The sequence below is a fragment of the Aulonocara stuartgranti genome (genome assembly GCF_965226115.1).
Source record: "Aulonocara stuartgranti genome assembly, chromosome: 15".
NCBI lineage: Eukaryota > Metazoa > Chordata > Actinopteri > Cichliformes > Cichlidae > Aulonocara > Aulonocara stuartgranti.
This window is the reverse complement of record NC_138951.1, coordinates 40,709,685-40,720,000: the sequence shown is the minus strand read 5'-3', so window position 1 is coordinate 40,720,000 and position 10,316 is coordinate 40,709,685. Positions and strand designations below refer to the sequence as shown.

At 40.0% G+C, this 10,316-nt stretch overlaps 2 protein-coding genes across 2 annotated transcripts in view; both read right to left on the bottom strand.

Annotated features, from left to right (window-relative positions):
- Window positions 1–3,462, bottom strand: part of rpf1 (ribosome production factor 1 homolog) — a 4,789-nt gene extending 1,327 nt beyond the window's left edge. The window contains exons 1-6 of the mRNA XM_082506414.1: window positions 3,127–3,462; window positions 2,271–2,327; window positions 1,804–1,884; window positions 1,623–1,718; window positions 1,081–1,234; window positions 838–920 (exon numbers count right to left, since the gene is read on the bottom strand). Coding sequence (XP_082362540.1) covers window positions 838–920; window positions 1,081–1,234; window positions 1,623–1,718; window positions 1,804–1,884; window positions 2,271–2,327; window positions 3,127–3,354 — 699 coding nt within the window. The 5' untranslated portion in view covers window positions 3,355–3,462. The remainder of the gene's footprint in view (window positions 1–837; window positions 921–1,080; window positions 1,235–1,622; window positions 1,719–1,803; window positions 1,885–2,270; window positions 2,328–3,126) is intronic.
- A 2,535-nt stretch (window positions 3,463–5,997) lies between these two features.
- LOC309688648 (deoxyribonuclease-2-alpha-like) lies at window positions 5,998–9,271 on the bottom strand. The gene is made up of 7 exons (XM_082504522.1): window positions 9,151–9,271; window positions 7,960–8,057; window positions 7,720–7,882; window positions 7,544–7,625; window positions 7,296–7,454; window positions 7,022–7,213; window positions 5,998–6,849 (listed from the first exon to the last, which is right to left on the bottom strand). The coding sequence occupies exons 1-7, from the start codon at window positions 9,166–9,168 to the stop codon at window positions 6,476–6,478; spliced, it is 1,086 nt and encodes a 361-aa protein (XP_082360648.1). The 5' UTR covers window positions 9,169–9,271; the 3' UTR covers window positions 5,998–6,475.
- Between the last annotated feature and the right edge of the window lie 1,045 nt (window positions 9,272–10,316).

Sequence of the window (10,316 nt, the reverse complement as noted above, 5' to 3'; positions counted from 1 at the left end):
AACTCAGACTGTACCAGGTTGTAAAGTTATTTTAATATAACCTCAAATGAACAACACACGTCATAATACAATGTGTTGGTTTTTTTCTTTTTAAAGAAACCAAAATGCAGAAGCAGTGTGTGAAACACCGCGTGCACCACATGATTCAGTGTCTTTTAGCAGCAGCAACATGAGGTATGTATTTCTACATGACTTTATGAGTCTCACATCATTGTGGAGTTCATACTTGTTCAGTCTTTTTCTAACTGGACTGTTTTGGACTTCAAATGTTTTACTAACCGAGGCCTGCAGTCTGAAATGTAGCTTTTGGCTTTTTTGCAGTGAGTCTGAACATCGCACAGTCTGACCTTGCAGTGAATTTGCTGCGATGTCACTTTCCTGGGAAGACTTTGAACCGTGCTGAACGTTTCTATTTGTGAATAATCTTTCTCACAGCAGAATGACGGACTTGTATAGTCCTTCCAAAAGTCTCGAGCAGCAACAATTTCTTCTTTAAGGTCACTGTTGATGTGTTTTGGCATTGTGTTAACACACATCTAAATGCTTCTCCTTTTATAGGAGTGCCCACGCTGACTATTGATCAGTTAATCAAGTGCATTTTATCAGCTGCACCTGCCTGCAGGTAACTTAACCCCTGTACAAACAGTACACGGAGTAATATTACGTGCTGTTCTTCATCTGAGATTTTATCTCCTGCTGAAGACCAGATTAAATTTTTACTATGTCCTGATGTAAAACCTCAGAATTGAAAGAGGGTGTACTTTCCTTTTCACGTGTTTATAGTATAGGTGAGAAAGTAGGATCATTTTGAAAAAGAGTTTGGACTTATCATCTTGCCTTCATCTCCTTGCGTAGTCGAACACTGCTGACTTTGAAGTGTGCAGTCGGCCCGTCAGGTAAGTGACAGAGAACCATGCCATCTTTAATTAATGGTTAAGGATCTCGGCATTAGAAAACAGCTGAGTGCATCAAAGATTTCCATGGTTTGTGCAACTTTCATAATTATCAGCAGTATTTGGTCAAAATGAGACTTTTGACCAAAGAAAGAACTAGAGCTTGCACAGCTGCCTTTAAGGATACTGGGCACTTGTCGATCCTCATTGATGACCATGAGATAGGTGAAGTTCCTGGCGACGCACTGCGGTATGATCCTCTTTAGGGCCAAACCTCTTCTGTAGTACACGTGGGCATTTGGGATGACTGTGGCCAGCTGCTCGCAAAACCTCACCGTCCTCTGCAAGACACAAATCAGATGATGTGGCACAAATCACTGTGCGTTCAACACTTGAGGTGGAAGAGTGGTTAGCACCAAGAAGGCTGCCAACTATTATTAACTACTATGACAGTAAATCCTATTTTAGTGCAGAAATTAAACTGTAACAACAAAACCAGCTTCAAACGCTTACACAAAAGCTAAAAGTAAGCTTGTAGCTTCTGTTCTGCTCGATTTTGTAACAAAGTCAAGAATATTCAAATATGTAAAGAGATTTTTAGAAAATTCTTTGTTCTGCATAATATTCAAATGATCCAAAATTTACCAGCAAATTATAATTTTTCAGATTCTGCATATTTAATGATAAAAGAATAATAAAAATGACTGTAATGACAGCAGGAGCCCTCACCCCTCTGGGCCTGTCTGATGTTGTGATGAGCACTTTAGGATTTGTCAGCCCGTTGAAGTAGGCGGAGAATTCATCAGTCCCCTCGTCAAAAGCAATCTGTATATAACGTACACAAACATATGCAACTTAATCCAAATTCAGAAATAAAGATAACAATAATCTGATGAAGCCCAGTTCATACCTCCTCATCCTCTGGGTCGACTGTTGTCTCGTCATACACCCTCTGGTTTTCTATTGTTTTGGGGACCTCCTTTGGTGGTGCCTACATTGGAGACAGAATAAAATAAAGTACAAATAATAAATATTACAGCTGTTGCCTTATTTTATCCTTTCACTCTCTGTCACTGCTGTCTAAGCATAGAAGCCCAGATCTCCCTCTTTCCTGCCATCTCCTCAAATTCTTCCGGGGGGACACAGAGGCATTCCCAAGCCAAAACATAATCTATCCAGCATATCCTGGGTCTGCCCCCCAGCCCCTCCCAGTAGGACATGCTTCACCAACTGCTTCCTTTTAATTTGGAGGACTAGTGGCTCTAATCTGAGCCCCTCTTTACCATCAAATCCCCACGACAGCAATTTATTGGTAGAATTAACACATCCATCATAAAACACAGTCATAAGTGAAGAACAAACAAAGAGAAGACTCACCTTATCACCTAAAGCTTCACGTTCTTTTCTTCTCTTTTTCCTCAGCTGCATCTTTTGCTGAAATACAAATTTAGAAGTTAATAGATCTTCAAGGAGGTTTTCAAAGTTAATAAAGTGATTTATCGATTACTCCTGCTAGAACTGATCTGGATAAGCAGTGATGTTTTAAATAAAATTATAGATGTACCTTTTTCTGTGTGTCACAACTAGTAAACCTGGCCATTTGTTACCTCACATAAAATTTATTGTGATTCCATACACGTATCATCAGAAGATGCACCGGATTATAACATAAATAACAGTATTTAAAAAAACTAAAAACTCTAAAGGCCTCACAATACTGACACAAAATAAATAGGTAACTAGATATTTACCAGCCTACTCTTAAGTTATTAACATTAACAGGTGTGCTTAATATTTATGGATGCAATGATTATGGTCCGACTTTAATATCAGCAAATGCTGATCCTAATGATTTTTGTTTGGCTGTTTTCCCTCATAAATAGAAGAACAAGAAGACCCACCCTGACTATACTTCACTTTAATGAAATATGGTGAGTGGTGAGTTAAGCAGCACATAAGGAGTCAGAGTCTAAATAAACTGGACCCAAGCAAAACAAGCAGCCTAACGACAGACGTAACATGTTGACGTTTAATGAAAAAACACGTGCTAAAACGAGACATTGATATTTTTATGTTGATCATTGTATTCTATTGTATTCTCTTACATTAACAGTTCTACTGAAACACACTGGAGTTTTGCTCACGTAAAACTGCTGTACCTAATAAACTGGCACGTGAGTGTCCCAAGTACCGGAAGCTCCCCCCATTACCAGCCATGACCCAGTATCGGTACCTTTCTCTTCTCCTGCTTGAGTTTCATGAACATGAAGTGTCTTCGCTGTTTATTCTTGATTTCTGACACACTGAAGGCGGGAGGAAAGGCAACAGCCAGCTCGCTCTTCACCATCTTCTTCTCCTCCCCCGCGCTGCCTTCCCCATCAACCTCCGCGCTCTTCTTCTTCGCTTTCTTGCCCTTCTTCCCTTTGCCGTCCTGACTTGTTGAGACCTCTGTAATGTCCATCTTGTATCTGCTGTCTGTTTTGGCTTGTTTCTCACGTGTGTGTACTGGAAGCAGCAGCCCCGTTCGCGTATTCACTTCCCGTGGGACAGGAAGTGGCCGAATGAAGACTCGGTGAAGAACAAGTGTGACCTCTAGTGGTGAGGAGGAGACAGAGTCCCACTGTAAAGTAGGGAAATAGAGCAGAACCTAAACACAGCCGTTTTTTGCAATACCCCAGCTTTATGTAATGTTCTGTCATAAACCCTCCTGATACTCGTCCTCCGACTCCACCCAGCCTACACGCTCTCAATTTCACCTCTCCTGTGCACTGTCCATGGCTTTTTTTGACCCCAGTTATTCAAACCTCTAGTCCTATCATCTTCACTGTTAACACCCGTCTCTGTCTGGCTTCTACTGGCTATCACTCCTCTGCTCTCCAGAACATACCCCCACCTCTCCAGGCTTTCATCCATCTACTTCATACTCTCACTGCAGAACACAATGTCATCTGTGAGCATCACAGTCTACAGAGACTCCTGCCTGACCTCACCTGGCCACCCATCCATCCCCACTGCAAACAAGAAGATGCTCGGAGACGATCCCTGACGTAATCCAAACCCTTGCTTCAGAATCAGAATCAGAATCAGAAAGGGTTTTATTGCCAAATGTTGAGCAGGTTTGCAACATTAGGAAATTGCTGCGGTGCACAGCGCAGCAATGTGCACCGTTTCTCGGTGCTCCTCGGTGGTGCTCCACCGTTCCTCGGTGCTCCACTGTTCCTCGGTGTTCCTCATACAGTATCACACCAGATCATATTTTCTACAGATTCACAAAAACATCACATGGCTCTTTCTACACACTTCATCCTCAGCACTCTCAAACCAAACATTTAATCTGTAGCTCTCTTTCTCAACATGAAGCCATGCTGCTGTTCCTTCAAGAACTCTTTCTCGTATCTTCTGATATGGCTCATGATCTTTATACCTTTGTAGTTGCTACGTCTCCACACATCACTGTTGTTTCTTGGAAAGCTGTTATAAATGACTTGTTGACCTATAATCTGTCAACCATATCTCTTATGAATGATATCAAGTCATTTAGAGCCAGAAAAAAACCTTCCTTAAAGGAGTTGGAAGCTGTAATCAGTGTAATCTGTAATCTTTTTTATCCAGGTAAAAAGTCTCATTGAGATTAAAAATGTATTTTTTCAGGAGTGAACTGGCCAACAAGGCAGGAGAAGTCACAACATATATAAACTCACAATCCTGTAAAGACAATTTAAGTGGCTAAAAAAGACTGAATTGATTTTTTTTGTTAGAGCAGGTAGAGGCTTAAAAATAAATAATAACATACTCTACTATGTTTTTCTGCTTCTTTAAATAAACCCATACATTTGAAAATTCATAGATAACAATAATTATATTTTAGCATCAGAAATATAATTTCAGTTAAAGATCTAGCTCATAGTTAATCATTACAGAAACATACAAATGTTTTTGTAATTACAAAAACTCTTAATTTAGGGAAGCTGTGGCATAAACTTTACATTAGGTGGGGGCACAAATAAGAACTGCTGCAAATGCCAGATATGGCTCGATGGCACGCCAGTAAATGAGGGCATCTAAACTGAAAGCTCAAAACCGGTGAAATGACAGTGAAACTGTGCCTGTTCATATCAGTGATGAAGGTCTAACCATCACCTTCAGGACTAAAGGAGGAAGAGGAGGCTGTGATCATTTAACAGCTTAAATACAATTAAACAAAGCCAGAAAGAGACAACACGAGTTTATCTGCACCAGGAACCACAGAAGTGATCATTAACACATCAGCACATTTAATTTGAGTATTTTATTTAGTGTTTCTCAGTGAAAACGAGTGAACACAAAGTTGCATTTATGAGGAATAATATTATATTTGTGATTCAACAAATACAATATTACAATATTTGTCCTACATCTTTAATCACCTGCCTAAAAATTGAGATTATACTATATGGATATAATAGCACAGTTTATAATAATTATAGTAATGTAGGTCTTTAAAATTAAGCATGATAGTGTGACATGTGGTGTGAACAGGAAGCTGTGGTGTGGGCAAGGACTGATCATGTTATTTTAAAAAGCCACTTCCTGGAGCGTTAACATTAAAAAATGCAATTAAGACACTTTATGGTAAACTTCAGAAATAAGACCTTCCATTATTTTTGCCAGTTTTTGCACTGTTAAAAAAAGAAATGTTTTTCTTTTGTTTACCTCAGCTCCAATGACAAGGTGTTTTGCATTTAACACACCGCATCACAAAAATGAACAAGCTGGAAAGATTCTGGAAATTAATCTACAGGTGCAACATTTTGGTGCCACAGAAACAGCTGAAAGCTGAAAACCTGTTGCAAGCAGACGCTGCCAAAGAGGACAAGAACTGCATTTTTACATAGGAGGCGAGTGGAAGTTGCTCAGTGTCAAAAACCAAAAAATATAAATGAAAAAGTAGAAAATAGACATGCACAGACAAGCAAAGCCACAAACACCGTACTATCTGGCATTCCTCCTGTCCTTCCACTGGAACGTCAACATGCAGGGTTCAGGGTGTACAAAAGGCTTTTCAATGTGTGGAGCTGCAGCAAGAGCTTGGTTTGCACAGCTGGCAATAAGTTCCAAGTGAGCATTAAATCATTCACATTTAATTCATTTAGTTTGAAGTAACGGTGCACGGAGGACACTGCAGAGGACCCTGAGGTCGAAACTGTTTTTCTACCAGATACAGAAGTTTGTGTAATAAAATCAAGTTTTTAATAGTCCATCGATTTTTCTTAATAATGATAATGCCTTTATTTATATAGCACCTATCAAAACAAAGTTACAAAGCGCTTCACAGGACATGATAGGAAATAAAAACAAAACTTAATAAGAGATTAAAAAAATGAAACAACATGATCAAGACATTTAAAAACTCTGATTGCTGCATTTTGGTCCAGTCGTGCGAACAATGAAGGGACAAAAGCAGGCACTCTGTAACCATCTCTGGATTTCTTTTAGAAACAAACTGAACCTAAAGCTGCACGAGTCAAGACTGAACAGCTGAGCTGATGTGCTTATTTAAACGGAGGTTTTTATAATATTGGTCCAACACTCGGGTTGTTCCTTCACAGCTCTCGTCTACCAACAGAGCGTGGATCTTTACATGGTTCAAAACTGTGTATCAGTCCATAGAAAGCCATCCCAACTACTCTGTCATTAGTGCATATTGCTCCTCCACCTCTTTTCATCTGACTCTCCTCTCGGTTCATATCAGCGATGCAGATCCAGTCACCGTCTGCAGTCACGCACCACTTTGAGTGATCCACAGTATCACTGAAGGCCTTCCTGTTTGGAAGCTTTACTTCTTTCACGTTGTACACATGGTTAGGGATGCTTGAACTGCAGTTAGAAGGCAGACCGCGATTGTGGTGCATCTTTCCCCAGCTCTTAACATACAGATTCCCCCTAATGTTTTTTGTAACAAGACCAGAGTAAAGATCTGCAATAGTATGGAAAACAAAACAGGAAAACAACACTATTAAGAGTGCGCTCTGCCCGTACTGTGGAGAGTACAGTGTGTTTTACTGTCAATCTACAGGGTCTTATGTTTGTGATCAATACAACATGAATTCATCCCTCCTGAAATATGTCTTCTTTCTGAAAACACTTACCATCACCAAAGCGTGTGTATTTTGCAAAGCTGATGAAGTTACGACCGCGTGAAGAAGTCAGCGTCGCCTGACTAAACCAGGGTTCCTTTTTCGGGTAGCAGTCTCGCTGTGCCACACACCGCAGCTCATTGTGAAAGGTTGTTGGGATTTCAGAGTCATACGAATAAGCATGGATGTACTTGAGCTGCACTCCTAAGAATTCAGATACAAGTTGTTAAAGTGCACTTTCACTAGTTCTACGAAACTGATTTGAGCTGTTTACCTGTTGACATACCTATTTCTTTGAACTGCTTATACGGGTAAGTCACGCACATAAATGCTTGAGCGTTTGCATTTCCATTATCAGGCCAGAAGGCTTTACTGCGATATACTGGAAATTTGGGTGTACTGTGTGAAAGCCAAACTCCAGACGTTTTGTCCAACAACACAACTCCTGTAGAAAGTCAGAAACACAAACTGAGCTTTGCTACATTTGGGTCTTTCAGACAGAGGACGCGTCAGCTGAGACAATGTTGTGCCCACCTTTACTGTGACCAAACGATGGAGGAGCAACATACGGCTTTGGAGGCTGGTCGCTGTAGAGCATGTATCCAAAGCCTTCGATCTGGATAGACGAGCAACACCACAACAACTCTGAAATGGTATTCAGATTATTCACTGTGCCATGCTAGTGAGACATATATCCTATAATACCTCACCTTTCTGTCATAGAAGTCAAAAAGAGGTCTCAGGGTGTTTGCGAGAGTGCCAGAATCACTGTTGATGTTCTCTTGGCTGAGTATCCATCCGTTGGTGCTCTCATCCATGTAAAAGTATGACAATCCAAGTTTATCCTCATTGGGACGCTTGTACAAAATATACCTAAAGAATGTAGATGAAGATGTTTTCTTATGCATTTACATTAAACCCATTGGCAGAAATTCAAAATGTCTACAAACCAGTCAACTTCGTCTCCTCTGTCATTCCTGCATTTTACCGCTGAGTCACACCCCTGAAAAAGGATCCCAACACTCAAGAGGAATCCCATCACACTGGTCTGAAACAGTCAAACATAACCGTTGCTAGAACCACAAAAACAGGAGGCTGTCTGCATTCAACAACACCGTCACAAAGCAGAAGGTCTTTAATACAGTGTAGCACAATTAAAGCCACCAGTGAACCTGCAGCTTCTGTTTAAACACTGATGAACTTTATCTGACTGACATAAACTTATGTCAGTTACGTCTTTACTTCTGCAAACCCTGCGAGCTACTTTAGACAGACGACTTAAGTTGCACCACTTACCACACATGTAACACGTCTCTGCTCACATCATTTACCAAACACAGCCTCCCAGCGTGGCAGCCTATGAAGTTACAAATTTTCCGTTTCTCCTTCTGACATTTCTGCCCCCCCAACACGCTTTAGTTTATAAAATGGTGAAAGATGTATCAGTTCATCGCAGCGGCAATACAACTCAAGATCTACCTCAATCATTCAGTTTCGAGTAACACAATATAGACTCTAAACATCTCTAAATATGAACAGGGTTTACAGTCTTATCTGGAAAACTTGTCATCACGTGACCTAATCTGTGTTTGTTTTATGAACGCTGCATTATCAGGTTTTCTGTTGTGATCCCACACATCCTCACTTTCTTATTGTAGCTATATGTTGGACGCTATAAGTAAAGATCCTTGATGTAAACAATCTGTAAGTGTGTAAGACTTCTGCATTTCTGTCAAGCCACTTCCTCAGCTTACAAGAGGTCAGTCGTCCACTACTGAAAAATATATTTGCAAGTCAAACACACCATGGACATTGTATTATAATGCCAATAATGCCAAATCATGCAGCAGTATAAAATAGTTTGTTGCATTTTATAATAGCATGCTTATTGGTGGGTGTAATCTAGGGTCATGATAAATGCATCAATACTAGTTTCATGTGGTAATATTCTGTTCACATTGTGTTTGATAAGCTATGACACACGGTACTCATGTACTGTGTTTTTATACACAGGATAACTATGCATTTACTTTGTGTTCAGCCTGTTTATGTAAATAGATCATCTCAGTATTATGCAACACACCCGGGTCAGTTGTTATTATTTGTAGAATATATTTTGAAATATGTAAACATTTACTTACATATCTACTTGTTTCCATTTTCCTTCTCAGTGAGCTTTAGATGTGTTTCACAAAGCTGCTTTGTCACATCTACTGCTAACTGAAACCGTCACCCATATCTGCATTCGATGTGTCAGCAACAACTTCCTTGTTGCTCAAAGCCGTCACCATAGATCTTCCTTTTTTGTTTTTTACAATGTTGCCATGCCTGTTTTGACCAGGTGACGCTGTCACGAGGCTTTGTGCCGTCTGAGCCCTGCATGTTCCAGTTTGACTTGCTTTTTGAAAGAATATATATGTGACTTTGTTTTTCTTATGTTTCTGAGAAAGTGTAGTCATTGTGAAACTGATGCATGGTTTAGCACAATCTCAATTACTGCAACCACATGGCAACATTTTAAGCATCCAGATCCTCAATCAGTTAACAAAATTGTTTGCTGCACTCTTAGAACCAGTTTTCTCATGCACATAGTGTACATGTAGAAATATGTCAGAGTCAGGTGAAAAAGAAAGTTCAGTTCAAGTAAAAAACGGACTTAGACCCTTAGCTTGTCTTATCATTACATAAATACAATTTGAGATGAACAAGAACATTTTTTATTGAACTAAAACAAAACCAGAATTCGGAAACAGCGTGCAAAAAAAATAATTCTCCACCTTTACCAGCAATAAGTTGACATAATCATTTTCTGTATGACTTTATCAGTCTTTCACGTCACTGTGGAGTCATTTTAACCCACTTTTCTTTACAACATTTCCTCAGTTCACTGAGGTTTGTGGGCATTTGTTGCACAGCTTTCTCAAAGTCACGCCACAGTATTTCAGTCAGGTTGACTGCCTGGATTGAGATTTGGCCACCGTGATTTATTTATTTATTTTTACACTCATTCTGTTCTTGATTTGCTGCTTTGAATATGGTTGTTGTCCTGTTGCATCACCCGATCTCAACCTAGTCCAAGCTGTCAGGCAGACGACCTCAGACCTTCATCGACCACTCGGTGACTGGAAGAAGCCCAGATCCTGTCATCACCTGTCTACCTCCATGCTTGATAGGTGACATGATCTGTTTGTGCTGATATGCTATGTTTGGTTTTTGCCAAAAATGGCGCTGTGCATTATGGACAAACATGTCCACTTTGGCCTTGTCTGTCCAAAGGACACTGTTCTAGAAGTCTTGTGGTTTATTC